Here is a 15402-nt window from a genome sequence, read left to right on the forward strand (position 1 = left end):
GTAACCCACATGGAAACAGATTTTCCTGTGTTTTGAGTTTCGCCGCCGATTGAGGCGGTATTTCGTAGTAGAGATTTTATGTGTATTTAACGCATCTGGCAGACTTTACACAATACATTTGCACAAATAACGCAACTATGAAGATCGAGGAGGTAAAAAGCACAACAAAAACGCAGAGGATCGCTTCACACAGTCACGTCAAAGGACTGGGGCTAGACGAGGCCGGTAATGCTAAACAGACAGCATGTGGACTCGTGGGCCAGGAGGCTGCAAGAGAGGTAATATTCGTGTTTCACGTCATTTGCTTTCTTTTTTCTTTTGGGGGAATATTATGTAAGAAGGGAATATTTACGAGGACAATTGAGCGCTTTACAGGCACTACAGTACAAGCTAATCCTATTAGCATTGAGTGGGGTCGCTGTCGTTTGCGGGTCCGATTTGTGACAGAGAGACGCTGACTTATAAGAAGACGGTATATACATCCCTATATTTTAACTTAATCTAGATTAAAAGTATGAATTGTGAATTTATAATAACTTTTTTACTAACGGACAGCAGGGAGGTATCAGTTTTTGATGGATCTAGTTGAGAAAAACGGATCTGCTGTTGGGTACAGGTACAATAAGGGCAACCAGATGAACTACAGTTATTTAAAGCCATTTTAACATTCAAAGGTGGTGTAATATATCCCTTTTCTTAAGTGGAAAATTAAATAAGAGAATGATCCCGAACAGCAGTGAATTATGGGAGCTGATACAAATTTTAATGGGATACAAATTTTAATTTTTCTTGTTGGCCATTGTCAATATTTTGTATTTATCTTTTTATTTGCCTTTTTTCCCATTTTGTGCTGGTAATTTAAAAAAAAAATCATCATTACTAATAAAAAAAGTGGTGTAAAGTCTTTCAGGGTGTCACACTATATTTGAAAACCCACACCCACAAAACTCATGTAACACACCAATTCAGTGATCAGTGGCCACTGACATTGGTAAGTAATATTTATTTGAATGTCCAAACTGATATATTTGCAAGTTAGTGTGAGTTTTATTGAAAATTAAATATTGCAGGTTCATTGTTAACCCAGCAAAGCTTTTCACAAACTAAATAGCAAAGTTATGGTAAAGACTAGAGCAGGGATGTCAAACTCATTTTATGTTGTGGGCCACATACATCCATCTTTGATCTTAAGTGGGCTGGACCAGTGAAACTCTTTTCCATCAGTGTATAACTGCACATTTAATCTCTGAGATATCTTAACATAAGATAAGATGTGCAATTTAAACAGCATGTCTCAGTTTTTCTTCATGATATAGACATTTTACTGTAGTAAATAGTAAAAGAAATCTGTCAACATGATTCTTTAGTCTTAAACTGAAAGAAATAAATGTCTAAAATTGCTGAAAAGGTTCTAGTAGTTCCCTGTTCAGACTGGCCTGCAACTATGAAACAGCATTTTTTTTTTAAGTCACAAAAAATATTTTTAATTGGGAATCGCTGTGGAAAAAAAGGAGCCTTTTTAGAAAATAGTGGAGAAAAAAACAGGAAATTTTCTGTCATTTAATTGCTTATCTGTTGCTTTGGTGTAATATGAATAGGGATGTCTTTAGCAGCAGGAAAAAGCTGTAAAACTTATGAAAATACAGTTAAAAATAATAATAATTTATTCCACCTTGCACATTTTCCAAAGTCATCCAATGGGCTGGATTGGAGTCTTTGCTTGGTTTATTTTGGCCCCCAGGCCATATGTTTGACACCCGTAGACTAGAGCCTGATTCATTTATCAGCAGGGTAGGTTTATCAGCAGTTATTAGCTGTTTGGTGGTCTGTTAGTATTGGCATTTATACTGCCTTAACAGTGAAAATAGGAAAAATATAAAGAGGAGACTAGAGAACGACGTATTGACACTGCATAGTTTGTCCATCAGAGGGCACTCTGCAACTTCCCTGTTATTTGGAACACCACAGAACCAACAACAAGCGCAGAGCTGGGCAGAGCGTAAACAAATTAATGAATTACTACAGTAACAAATGTTAGGGAAATCAGTTTATGTTTTATATTTCTGACAGATAAAAAATCCGATATTAGAAAATTGACTTTTTAATTTCGTTCTTAAAAATCCTACATTGACCCTGCCCACCTCCGATGTGTACTCTGCTACATGTGCTGCACCCAGTGCTGATGTTTTTGTAAAGAATGTAGGTAAAACACATTTATATAGCACATTTCTAGATGAAACGCTTTACCACAACAATCAACAAAGAACAATGCTGATATAAAAACACAACAATAATTTCCACTAGGAAAAAGCAAGTCTATGCAAATAAGCTCCTTTAAAGTTTCATTAGAGTCCACAGATTTTAAATGTAATAGTAATACATTCCACGATCCCTAATGCATAATTTCCTTTCATTTTGGGTCTTCAGAGTAGAACAATGATGTTTTGGCCAGAAGATCTCAATCACCTGCATGCTGTATATGGATGCAATCGTTTACTAATGAAAGCAGGCATTTTATCATGCAGAGCTCTGAAAATGATTGCAAAGATCTTAAGCTGAAGTCTGAACTTATGGAGATCCGGGGTGAAGACGTCAAATAGGGTGTCACATCAGAACACTTGGAGGTAGCCTCGCAGCTGCTGGTTGGGCTATTTGTAAGCGATCCAACAAATGACTTATTGAAGCCAATGTACAGTGAATTGCGGTAATCCAGTCGTTAGGAAACAAAAGAACGAATAATGATTTCCATTTCCGATTTGGGCGGAATTTTAGCGAGGCAGGCAATATTTTGTAGATGATAAAAGCGGGATCACAGGAAGGGAACGAGAACAATTAGCATTTCTTAAGTAATTGTGCAAGCTGTTATTTGCTATTCTGATACAAATATACAATGCATTATTATTTCTCTGACAGTTAACGTGAGGGGCTACAGAGGATTGCACAGATTGTAAACTACATTGACACAGCTTGTAGAGCTGCTACAATTCAGAGTAACTCGAATAACTCGATTATAAAGAGCAAAAAATCCTTGGGGCAAATTGTTTTTGCTTCTATGCTTTGTTTTACCCACAGCTCTGTTGTTCTCAGTCCTCACCATAACAAATGCCAGCGTCTCACTCATATTTGCGACTAAAAATAGAGATGCAATAGAAACAAACTAAGCCATTAAACCCACACAGCCCCCAGTTTTTAAACAAAAAGCTCATAACACAACAGCAGCACTTTCAATCACAATCACAAACCTGTAGCAAGCAGGGGTGAATCTAAAGGTGGGACATGGTGTATATTAGGCCATTTATTTCAAGGCTTTCGTAACAGTATTTTTCTGATTTTAATAACATAAAATGGTTTATTAATAAAACCGTGTTTTCTAATAAAAAACATATAAAAGCTTTTTTCTTCAGGCCTAAAAAATGTCCACGTGCCAGTAAAACTCTAAACCACTGACTTGGTGCTGTTAGGGTGGACACTTGATTATTAATAGCATCTATATCATCGTAACATCCCGTTTGCATCAAACCACAGGGCGACATTCAGAATGTTGATCTGCTCGCTTTTCTTCATGGCAGCGACGCTACACACCCTTAAAGGGATTACAGACAGACTCGCTCACTGATACGCTAGCACACTTAAACACGCAGATGCACAAAAACGCACATGAACACACACCAGATCTACCTCATCCATGAGATATAACACCATCTGAACTCTTTTTGCCTCCTACTAATGAGAGAAAGCCCCCCTGTCCCCAAGAACACAGAGTAAAAGGGGGTTTTAGTTAATGCCTTATTTTAGATTCATGTATATCTTATTTTATGACATTATTGTACTTTTTGACAGTTGTATGCTGTTAAACTTTTAAACACTCTTTCTAAAATGGAAACCAATGAGCATTTCATTTTAAAAGACCTGTGTTTTTTGAATTGAATTGTTTTTGTCAGCCACATTAAAGGAACTGACGTTTGTATCAGAGTGTGACTTTAGCCACAACAGATGTGTTGACTCGTGTGCTTTAGAGTTCTCCAACAGGGTTGTATAACGCCTGGGTTCAGGAGTGGGGGTTCTGCTAGTTGTATTGCATTTAAGCCTTGCGCGTGTGCATAATAGTCTAATTTGTCTTATTCTCCAGGCTTGTGGCATCATTGTTGAGCTGATCCGCTCAAAAAAGATGGCAGGGAGGGCCATTTTACTGGCAGGGCCACCTGGAACAGGAAAGGTAAGTGTGCTATGTTCAGCAGTAAGGTTTAATTTAATATAGCAGATATCTCTGAAGCGTTTGTTAACCATGCCTCTTTATTTCTTCCTGCCTGCGCACCTTCAGACTGCCCTCGCCCTGGCTATGGCACAGGAGCTGGGAAACAAGGTACCGTTCTGCCCCATGGTCGGCAGTGAGGTCTACTCATCTGAAATCAAGAAGACAGAAGTATTGATGGAGAATTTCAGGAGGGCGATTGGTGAGTGTTGGATAGATTTTTAACTCAGATTTTAGTTTTCTGTTCTCCAGGTTTACTCGATGGGTTGTGACCTGTTGGGCATATAGGCTACGTTCACACTGCAGGCGAAAGCGCATTTTTTTGACCCTATGCGACCCATATCCGATCATGGTATGACAGTGTGAACGGCACAAATCCGATATTTTCAAATCCGATCTGGGTCACTTTCGTATGTGGTACTGAATCCGATACATATCCGATGTTTTAGAAAGCAACTGCTGTTTGAACGGTCATGTCGCATTAAATCCGTCTTTTACGTCACTGACACAAGACAGACGCCAATTATCAGCGCCCGAGAAGCGCCCGAGAAGACATCGCGAACGCTTCCTGGCCATCCAGTGTAGATGTTAGTGAAACTGTTGGGAAGACAACGTGAACATTTTATTTGTACTGTATAATCTGCAGATTCTGACCGAAATCTGCAACTATCCTTTGAAGCACCGCTCCTCTCTAAAACAGCAATAAGGATAATTATTAGGTTATTTACATTATTATGTAAATAACAAAATAACTTAAAGCAAAAATTGGGAAACGTAAAGTCCGAAGTCTTTATATTAAGGGCCATCAGTCAAACAGTATTGTTTGCTCTGGGTCTAAACAGAGCGCGTTGTGTGTGATGTCTTCTTTTGCGTATGCGGGCCGCTTTGAGCGTTCACACTAGAGCGCGTTTGCTGTCGCATTTTATTTGTAGTGTGAATAAGCAGACAAAAAAATCGGATTTGATCAAAAAATCGGAATTGAGCATTAAGACCTGCAGTGTGAACGTAGCCTTAGCTTGTAGAAGTGAAAATGAGCTTACTATTACCAAATTCAATTCAATTCAATTTTATTTATATAGCGCCAAATCACAACAAAAGTCGCCTCAAGGCGCTTTATATTATACAGTAGATAGCACAATATTAAATACAGAGAAAAACCCAACAATCATATCATATGACCCCCTATGAGCAAGCACTTTGGCACTTTGGCAAATGCTTGACAGTTCATTTATAACCATTTAATTGGTAAGAAAACAAGAAACTGACCTAATGATTTAATTAGATTTAATATTAAGATACACCTAAAGCATTTTGTCTTTTTGAAAATCATATTTTTTTTATGCATCTCTTCTATTGTACTGGTGGGAAAAGATCAGGTCATACTAGCAGTGAGCTCTTGCACACACAGTTGTCATGAGCTGAAAGGTAACACTGGAAAGCAAATTTATGAAGGTGGTGAGAAGGAATGGCAGAAAGGGGATCTGAGACTGCTGATGCTACCTGTTGAGTGGGCAGCAAATGGAGCCAAGGTGAAGGGAGACGTGGTCATTAGCACATTCACTCCACCCCTTGAGCAGATTCTTCAGAGAGACCAGGTTTCATTTGAACGTTGTCATCACCTTGTCAATAACAGCACCCTGATGGACAGTCCCTGCCTTTAGAGCTGCTCTGTGCCTACAGCACCGAGGATTAGACACCTGTGTGCTGCATGTAACAGGAACAAGAGCATGATCGTGTTACACTGAACGATGCCCAGTCATTTCACAGGACACACATGTTTCTTTTCTGTAATAAAATACGTTGCTCGGTGACCCAATGGATGCTGCGGCTTAGCTCATGTAGGAATATAAAGACCAGATTAGGTTGTGCATAAGTTTGTATGTGTGTAAATGTGTAACTGTAATGCTGCGCCATATTCAGGATTGCGCATCAAAGAAACAAAGGAGGTGTATGAAGGGGAGGTGACAGAGCTGACCCCGTGCGAGACCGAGAATCCCATGGGCGGCTACGGCAAAACCATCAGCCACGTCATCATCGGTCTGAAGACTGCCAAAGGCACAAAGCAGCTCAAGGTCAGACTGAGAGTTTAAATCTTTCTTAGTTTGTGTTTGTAGTTTTCCTTCTGTTGGAAACTCAGTTATGTTGTGTGAGCAAGCCATATAGAAATGCAAATAAGGACCAATGTTAAAGCACCAACAGTTACATATTATCAATATATTAATGACTTCTGTTCAAATTTAGCTTTCAGTTGTTTTTATTTTCTAACTGTGATTATAGTTTTAGTAATCAGGTTAATGCTGCCGAGGGAAATTAGATTTAAAGTATAGTCTGATGTAATAATGCTAATGGCAGGGTGCCGGTTTAGCTCAGTGCGTTGAGCGGGCGACCACATGCTCTATGGCTGAGAGCTGCCGGCCCGGGCTTGAGTCCGATCTGCAGCCCTAAGCTGCATGTCTTTCCCCCTCAGCTTTCCTGTTCTTTCTTCACTGTGTCTGTCAATAAAGCTGAAAAAGGCCAAAAAAAACCATAATGCTGACAGTCAAAGCTAGGCCAGCGTTTTGCTTTAAAACATTTAAAGTTGTTGTGTTTCCTTAGCTGGATCCCAGTATTTACGAGAGTCTTCAGAAAGAGCGTGTGGAGGTGGGAGACGTCATCTACATCGAAGCTAACAGCGGAGCCGTGAAGGTAAACTATTTTACTTTTATGCTTTTATGTTACATTTGCAGCACATTTTGGTTATTGGCAAAAGCGAGAAACTGATCATGGCTGATTTTTAATTTACCAGATTGTGTATAGTTTACAGATGAAAAATGTTTTTTCCAAAAAACGTCTTAGTCGGGTCAAAGTTGAGGGTTTTTCCATCTTGCTTGTCCTCTTCAACCCTTCATGGTGGCATGCTTTCATCTCTCTCCACCCTGCTGCATTTGTGTTGTACTCTGGAATGAGCCTCTCATTCCTGCGGCTCTTCATGTTCCATTTATCTCTCCATCTCCCACAGTGCCTCTTTACCAACAGTGGGGCTTGCGGCCTGTGCTGAAAGGCTGCAGGAGCGGTTCTTTTAATCAGTGCAGGTGGGCCAGAAGCACAGGTCGGCTCTAGTCAGAGGGTAAAGGAGGAGAGCTGGGCGACACATTTGTTACTGTTGACAGCCACCTCATGACTTGCCTTCTGAACCTCTTTCATCCTTCAGCCACATGCCCTTGTTCCTGCAGTGGGCTGGCACTGAGTTCAGTCATACATCTGCTCTCCCTCCTGCAGTGTGGTACCTTTCCCTTCACTGTTGACTGCAGCAATGTGAGACATTAATCTTTTCTATTACTGTGCCTTTGCAGAGACAAGGCCGCTGTGACACCTTTGCAACAGAGTTTGACCTGGAGGCAGAGGAGTATGTTCCGCTGCCCAAAGGTGATGTCCACAAAAAGAAGGAGATTGTCCAAGATGTCACACTGCATGACCTGGATGTTGCAAATGCTCGCCCCCAGGTACATAACTGCAATAATAAAGTAGCATCGGTTTGGGATAAACACATCTGTATACATCCTAAAGTTGATTGTTTTTATATTGGTACTCTTTATAAACGGTTCATTGTTTCATCTCAGGGAGGCCAGGACATTCTCTCCATGATGGGACAACTGATGAAGCCCAAAAAGACAGAAATCACAGGTAGAGACAGTGTAACAGCTAACTCAGACTAAATCTCTCAAGTTGTCTTCAGTTCTTGACCCACTGCCAATTTCTCACTGCAGATAAGTTGCGTGCTGAGATCAACAAGGTGGTGAACCGCTACATAGACCAAGGTATAGCTGAGCTCGTACCCGGCGTGCTGTTCGTGGATGAGGTGCACATGCTGGACATTGAATGCTTCACGTACCTCCATCGAGCACTGGAAAGCAGCATCGCCCCCATTGTCGTATTCGCTTCTAACAGGGGAAACTGTTTAATCAGGTGAGAAGTGCTTTATGGAGAGAAGCACATTTTGTTTTTGTTTATTTTTAAGGTAAAACAAAACAGTTTCAGGATTTAACAAGTTTTTGTTGACCAGGGGGACGGAGGACATCAGTTCTCCACACGGCATTCCTCTGGACTTGCTGGATAGAGTCATGATCATTCGCACCATGTTGTACACACCACAGGAGATGAAGCAAGTAAGTCTGAAAACCAATTTCTGTGGATTATGTGATGTGCGACATCAAGCTGTCTGTGCATGCGTCACTAACGAGGCTGTGGTCTGCAGATCATCAAGATTCGGGCTCAGACCGAAGGAATCAGCATCAGCGAGGAGGCTCTTACACACCTGGCAGAGATTGGCACGAAGACCACCCTCAGGTACGGCCAAACACTCTGGGTGTGGGTTTGTTATAATGAGATGCCTCAACTTAGTAAGAAGGTTACAGTTTGCTCAACAAAGTCTAAAAATTCATGTGTACTCTTTCTATTTTTGACGTACCGTTATAGATTTGTTTAGCCATAACTGTTGCCAAATATTAAAAAAAAAAACTTTGTTCAAAGGGATTAGAATAGCTCAGCTATGTCACTGAGACCAACATGTATAAAGTTTCAGATAAAAGACTGTATACTGTAGTAAAGCACTTGTAGGATTTGCATCCATTAAACCATCTTCTACTATAAATATGTGTATGTGGGTGTACTGAGTGTTTCCTATTTCCTGTTTTGTCTCAGATACGCTGTACAGCTGCTGACGCCGGCCAGTCTGTTAGGCCGCGTTCAGGGAAAAGAAACAGTGGAGAGGGAGCAGGTAGAGGAGATCAATGAGCTGTTCTATGACGCCAAGTCTTCAGCAAAAATCCTCCAAGATCAGGATCACAAGTTTATGAAATAAAACTTGTGATCATTGTATTTGTCCATCCTAGTTTCACTCTAATGTTCATTGCATTTTATCATCTTCGCCCTTCACTGTAACTCACTCCGGTGTCCCTGCCTCTGCTTTCTATAGTAGTTTTGTTCAGATGAATTTTTATTTGTTCCATTTGTCAATGGAAAGTTTTGAAATAAAAAAGGAAAAAAATAAATTTCCTTAGTTTTGCCTCTTATTTTTGGATTTTAGAAGTACAGTTTACTAGCATCTCACTGTGATAACAGACAGGCAAGAAGACACAATTTGCATCATTTCAAGAGATTTTATTGCAAAGTAATTTCATCATTGCTGAATAAATCTGTCTTTCTGTTCATTATTATTATTATTATTATTATTATGATCATTATTATTATCATTAAGCTTTTTCTGAAGTGTACTGCATTCACTACTTTATACTCCCACTCTGAAACTTCCGGTGTAACAAAAAGTCGTATCAGACAGATCAACAGATATCTGTTTTAAACACTGAAACTGAGTTCATCAGTTAGGCATCTTTCTTAAAATTCAAGGAACTATCAATATAAATCTAGTGTAAAATTTTGTCATAACAAAATACAGAAAAAAATGGCTTTAAACAAGATTTTCCTTGGGTTGAAGTAAGACAAGAAAACAGCTGCTCCAAACACATGAACATGGAGCAGGTGTGATTCAGCCACGGTCAGGTTTTCTCCTATTTCCTGATTGGCTGGCCTGAGCGAGTGTTGAAAGCAGTCTCTGCTCCTGACCTCGCTCTGCTGAACACAGAGGGCGCAACTTTACCCATTTTCTCTGTGAAGAACAGGAAACAACAGTAGGATATCTCACTGTAAATGCAGCAGTAATGAGGATTATGTAGGACAAATATTTGCTCTATAAGTACATTGTGTCCCACTCCGTGTCAGAGGGAATACTGTGACAGGAATCTCCCATCATTACAACCCCTTTCTTTTTCTTTCCTTCTCTGTATATGGAATGGAAACTTGAGCATCATGAGAAACGCCCCTCGCATTAACTCACGGCTGCAATGTGGTCTTAGCTTAACCAAATACAGAAAGCAAAATAGTTTCTTTCGCTCTCATCTGCTGGTTTAGTGTCCTTACCGCACTCCTCCATTACTTCCATTGTCTTGCTCTTGGGAGGCCCGGCAGCACCCAGCTTGTTCTTTGCTTCAGTCAGGTCTTCTTCTCTCACTTCAGGACGCTGCATTTGCTCATCTTCCTGATTAGGCTGAAAGGCAGTAAAGGGAAAGTAAAACACATAGAGGTTACTGACAATCCCCGTGTCTGCAACAATTGTGCCTTGCTTTGAAAACTTAAACACTGCTCTTACTTGAGACATGATTGTTGAGTAGCTGAAGATGGCCTGGAATAAATTCTCTTCTTTCTTTCAGCGGGCTCTCTTTCTCCAACAGGCCGAACCCAACACACACTCTCATATATATACAACCTAACAGTGAGTCAGTCTCCAGTGGGCAATAAATCTGTTCCTAACACACAATAAATGACGTAATGAGGGAACTGACTCCTCCTCTCGATCTCTCCCTCCTATTTTTCTCAGGGTCTGCTTCTTCCTTAGAAAATGAAACACTTCTACAACTTGTGGCATTACTTTTTGTCGAATAAATCGAAGATGTAGGAATCTTGCAGGCGCGTTTGAGCAGCTGCTTTCTAACAGCGCTGACAATAAACAAGCCACGCAAATTAAACTCAAAGTTTATAAGATGTGAATCACGAGATAAGTACTTGATTCTCTTAAGAGAAGACTTAATTTTTCCTGCTGTGAAAGAATGTCACCCCACCCACCCACACACCCATCCATCCATCCATCCATCCATCCATCCATCCATCCATCCATCCATCTTTGTGAAAATTGCTGGGGTGATTGGATAGGTTCATTTTCCATAATTACATCATTATTTAACCCCACGGAGACCCCAAATTCAGTGGAAATTAGTTTAGGGGCAAGAAAAGCAACTAAATGGCTGTCTGTTATCAGACAGGGAAACAATTACGAAGTAGCTGAGTTGACTTAAGCACTGAACTCAAACTTTTTTTTCTAAAAAAAGAAAAAAAATACTAGCGCAGGCTCAAGAACGTAACTACTTCTCACAATATAAACAAAATATTTGGTCCAAGTAAGGTAGCAGAAGTCAAGCATTTCATTTCATTTTAGTAAACATGTTGTACTGCTTCTTAAATACAACTCTACTCCAATCAGTCAACACTGAGAGCGCCTGCCTTAGTTTGTGCACAACTGTTTCACCAAAACAGCTACAGAGGTAGGTGAGCGACACATAAACGCAGTATTTAAACCCAAACTTTTTTACATTTAATTCCTGGAAAAACACCACAGATATAAATACAGTGGTCATGGTCATTGTGTAAAACAATAAAGAGTTTTATTAAAATACATCCACTTTTTTAAACCCACAACTAAATCCTGAAACATTCATAACATTTTTTATATAAAACTCACAGATTCACACACGCTCATGACACATGTGAGGTCCTTAGAAAGAAAAGGTTGTTCCCCGGCTTTCCCATACTCAGTAACTGTCGCTCAGTTTGTAGTGGAAACACATGATTTCTTTGAGTCAGGTGTAACAGTTTTATGTCTAATTTAAGTGCGCTTCTTTCTGAATCGAGGCAGCAGCTGAGTGCTCACAAACTGAACAAGCTTAGTCTCTGTGAGAAGAACAGCTATGACCACACCAAGCAGACATACTGCCCCCACGCCGATATGGACGAGCCTCAGAAGCAAGCCGCTGTCGCAGCAGAAAAAAGCCTGGAGAAAAGAAAACAGATGCTCCAGTTAGGATCACAGACTTCTACAGAATAAAAATAATAATAAGTATGTTTACTAAAAGCGCAGCTCAAAAGTTCCCGTTTCGAGAAAAAACAAACCTCAGAAACTGCTGTGACAACTGCACTGACGCCTAACGCCAGCAGTATGGGAGGGGAGGGCAACAGGCCTCGCAGAGGTTTCCACCGACTCAACTGGAAGTACTGGTGTATGTAAAGCAGGCTGTGTAAGATACGGAGGCCCATATTGAGGCAGTTTGCCAGTATGAAGCCAACACTGCCAGCCCACCCTGTCAGTACGTATGACAGGAAGAGGAAGGAGACAGACAGGGCCAGCATGATGAAGTTGTACCTGAGGACATAAACTCAGTGTTAAATGACAGTTTACATGCTATAAAATAACTGTGTGTGTGTGTGTGTTTTTACATGCTATAAAATAACTGTGTGTGTGTGTGTGTGTGTTTCTGCATTCTCACTTGTCAACCTCTTCTTGGCTCATGACAGCAAAAACAAAACACTCTGTTACACCATTCACAGCAAGCAGGAGGACATAGCAGCTGTAGCACTGCAGCAAACTGGGCCCTAAAAAATAAAGAAACAGATTTTACAAATACCCAGCAAAGCAAAATGTTGTAGAATCCGGATTCTAGCTCACATACCTGACCCACTACTAAGCAGAGAGCCGCCATAAATATCCAGAGCCAGGTGAGAGTATGCATAACCAAACACTGTGATAATCAGACCAATCACCAGCACCAGTTTCAGCAGGCACTCCAGGACCTCTGCGACAATGGCAACTTCTTCCTGTAACAAAAACCAGCAAAAAGAGATCAAATCAACAATTCCAGCATAGCCGCTCACAGACATTTATTTGAGATAACGTCCACAGTTCAGACCTGTTTCTGACTTTTGACATCGCGCCCTCTCTCCAGCACTTTGGCAAAGAATATGTAGAAGCTTTCTTCAATTGGCAAGAAGATGAAGCGCGCCACCATGGAGCCCAGATTATTGACGATATCATAAACACCCTGATCTCCAAAGCTGAGGACGTTCAAAAAGGTCATGACGTATCGCTCACCCTCGGTCAGGATCTGCTTCAGGAAGGATTGCTTGAAGAAGCTCCAAGTGAGCCGCGCTAGATTCCTGTCGACTAACGGCTTTAAACACAGAAAAAGGTTAAGAATGTCCGCCGTGAATAGTAACCAAAATATAATTAATAATCACAAATAATCAGATTTTTACAACATTTTCTGCTTGACTGTCTCTAATTTACCTAAAACATTATAGTACAAAGCTTGGATATAAATCATGATTGCTGTGAAATTTTTAGCTTTATATGCTAAATACTTTTCTAGATTGTTTAATGGCCTATCCACCCACTTTCAGGCCTTTTTTTTCCTGAGGCATCTGAGGCAGTGTAACCCAAACCTAACCTTAACGCCAGAACTTCCACAGGCAAGCAGGGATGAGGTAATCATCATGCTGACTGCTGCAACGAAGGCTGCTGTCTATGATATTGTAATATACATGAAAATGATACATTGTTGCATTTATTTTAAACCTAATCTGAATGATGAGATTCCTCCAGGGCAGTGTGCATGCCTTAAAAGTGGGTCTCAAAAATGAAAACTTTGCACAAAATTATTTTTCTAGTTATTATTACAGTGCAATATGGAAACCCCAGAGTTCTCTTCTATTCAGGTTAGACTGTCTGCTGTGTCTGCTATTGTTTTTGTGGTACAAATTGTCATATTTGCTCTACCAGCATGAAAGTTGAATGCTAATGCCATTTTCTTAATTTTTGCGACTAGGAATTTCATAAATCAGAAAAATTGTCTGATTTATGAAAAGATATATAGATAGATAGAGAGAGAGAGAGAAAGAGAGAAAATGATTTGATATTCAGTGCGAATATTTCACAGCAATCATTACATACATCCAAACTTTGTACCATAAATTTAGAATGCAAATTTAGAGATGGTCGAGCAGAAGGCACACAGTGACTTGAGATGCAATGACTCAGTATGACTTTGATGGGATCAGTGATGAGTAATGTATAATGACGTGCAAGGTCAAGTACCTCTCCATACTGTCTGCGGGGCAGCAAATCTCTAACATGGCGCAGTGGGAAACTATTCCTCGCTGCCTCTTTGGAACCCAGGAAACGAATGAAGTAAACAGCATAGCATAGCACCAGGATCCCTGTGTACACCAACTAGAAAAAGTGAACACAGCACAAAGTCATGAAAAGTTCAAACAAATATCTGCAGAAATAAAGCAGCTGATACTTCAGCTGATTTCTTACATGAGCAACAGAGAAGATGTAAAGGCCCCATTCACGGGAAAACACCACCAGCACCACAGTTATGCTGCACTTTGCGATCATTGCTAAGCTTTCAGCCACCACTTTCAATCGGACAAACATGTGAGCTTGAGCCAAGACCCACAAGGGTTCCGCCAGGAGCTCCTGCACCCCAGATAAGGCAAACAGCACCACAGCAGGACTGTAGTAAGGGACAGTGTGAGCATCTGGGACCTCTAGGAGCCAAAGCCACACATATGACAGCAGTACTGCCCATAACACACCAAGGGGTACCCTGAAAAATTAGAAATAACATGTGAGCATCAAAAACTGAAAAGCAAAATGCCTATTTTACCATCTAATCAACTCACGTCATCCATAGGAGATTGATAACTGGTCTCCAGCTGTGGTTTTTGCCCGATTGCCCGCTCAGACAGGCCCTCCGGAAAGCCTCTCTGGACAAAAACACTAATGTGGAATACAGCAGTGTAAGCCTGCATAATAAAGACACACGTAAGGACACATGTTACAGCGGCTGGAGCCCGAAAACCATTGTGTTGTTTTCCTGCAAACTTTACCTGACATTGACCACCCCAATCAGCTCTTTGGACACAAACCGCAGCGTAAAGGCATTCAGGAGAAAGGTGAGCACACGGAACATTACCTGAGGACATAAAACCGGACAAATAAATGAATAAGGAAATAAAGAAATACTGCAAATGCTCAACACACATCCACTACCGTGTTTATTTACCTGCAGCAACACGTTATAGGACGCTAGAGTGGACACACTCTGCAGTATGTCCTGAGAGCTCATTTTGAACTTCCTTTGGCTCTGTGAAAACTGTAGTCAGGTGTGGAGTTTACCAGGTGTCCGCTGCTTTCTACGAAGAAGAATCATAATGCTGCCATAGTGTGGGAACTTTTATCTCGACCGCATTACAAACCGGCGGCACCAGACATTATTCCAGTAGAGCAACTATGAGCTGTCAGTTGTGCCCGGCAGTTAAAGCTGTGGATCGTACACCAATACTTCCGTAGACATTTTACGCAAGCGCATTACGTGGTGACGTCACGCAACGTTGCATTCACCCTAGTGCCACTAGATAGCGTAATAATGCTTAGGAAAAATCTATAGATGAAATCAAAAATTAATGCTTAGGAATTTATTATGTACTACGGGTCCACGTGG

General features: G+C 40.7%; 3 protein-coding genes across 3 annotated transcripts; 1 reads left to right on the forward strand and 2 right to left on the reverse strand.

The window, feature by feature from the left end:
• The first annotated feature begins 3 nt into the window (after positions 1-3).
• On the forward strand, positions 4-9269 carry ruvbl1 (RuvB-like AAA ATPase 1). The gene is made up of 11 exons (XM_063474178.1): positions 4-278; positions 4130-4216; positions 4322-4454; positions 6173-6324; positions 6848-6937; positions 7585-7734; positions 7852-7915; positions 7999-8197; positions 8295-8397; positions 8487-8578; positions 8933-9269. The coding sequence occupies exons 1-11, from the start codon at positions 138-140 to the stop codon at positions 9090-9092; spliced, it is 1371 nt and encodes a 456-aa protein (XP_063330248.1). The 5' UTR covers positions 4-137; the 3' UTR covers positions 9093-9269.
• Positions 9270-9376: 107 nt separating this feature from the next.
• Positions 9377-10798, reverse strand: mustn1a (musculoskeletal, embryonic nuclear protein 1a). Its single transcript, XM_063473062.1, has 3 exons — positions 10437-10798; positions 10208-10334; positions 9377-9896 (listed from the first exon to the last, which is right to left on the reverse strand). Exons 1-3 carry the CDS (start codon positions 10443-10445, stop codon positions 9799-9801), a joined length of 234 nt encoding a protein of 77 aa, XP_063329132.1. The 5' UTR covers positions 10446-10798; the 3' UTR covers positions 9377-9798.
• A 486-nt stretch (positions 10799-11284) lies between these two features.
• Positions 11285-15242, reverse strand: rft1 (RFT1 homolog). The gene is made up of 10 exons (XM_063473063.1): positions 14965-15242; positions 14789-14874; positions 14582-14704; positions 14214-14505; positions 13989-14123; positions 12805-13065; positions 12568-12712; positions 12385-12490; positions 12011-12260; positions 11285-11891 (listed from the first exon to the last, which is right to left on the reverse strand). Exons 1-10 carry the CDS (start codon positions 15025-15027, stop codon positions 11727-11729), a joined length of 1626 nt encoding a protein of 541 aa, XP_063329133.1. The 5' UTR covers positions 15028-15242; the 3' UTR covers positions 11285-11726.
• Positions 15243-15402: the final 160 nt, after the last annotated feature.

The sequence above is a fragment of the Pelmatolapia mariae genome, linkage group LG5, assembly GCF_036321145.2.
Source record: "Pelmatolapia mariae isolate MD_Pm_ZW linkage group LG5, Pm_UMD_F_2, whole genome shotgun sequence".
Classification (NCBI taxonomy): Eukaryota; Metazoa; Chordata; class Actinopteri; order Cichliformes; family Cichlidae; genus Pelmatolapia; species Pelmatolapia mariae.

Coding starts and splice junctions, on each gene's coding strand:
- ruvbl1 (XM_063474178.1), top strand. CDS start 138: ATGAAGATCGAGGAGGTAAAAAGCACAACAAAAACGCAGAGGATCGCT. Junction 4,217..4,321: donor GGCCACCTGGAACAGGAAAG/GTAAGTGTGCTA, acceptor GCGCACCTTCAG/ACTGCCCTCGCCCTGGCTAT. Junction 8,198..8,294: donor AGGGGAAACTGTTTAATCAG/GTGAGAAGTGCT, acceptor TTTGTTGACCAG/GGGGACGGAGGACATCAGTT.
- mustn1a (XM_063473062.1), bottom strand. Junction 9,897..10,207: donor GGAAGTAATGGAGGAGTGCG/GTAAGGACACTA, acceptor TGTTCTTCACAG/AGAAAATGGGTAAAGTTGCG.
- rft1 (XM_063473063.1), bottom strand. CDS start 15,027: ATGAGCTCTCAGGACATACTGCAGAGTGTGTCCACTCTAGCGTCCTAT. Junction 14,124..14,213: donor ACATCTTCTCTGTTGCTCAT/GTAAGAAATCAG, acceptor CACTTTTTCTAG/TTGGTGTACACAGGGATCCT. Junction 13,066..13,988: donor CCCGCAGACAGTATGGAGAG/GTACTTGACCTT, acceptor CTGTGTTTAAAG/CCGTTAGTCGACAGGAATCT.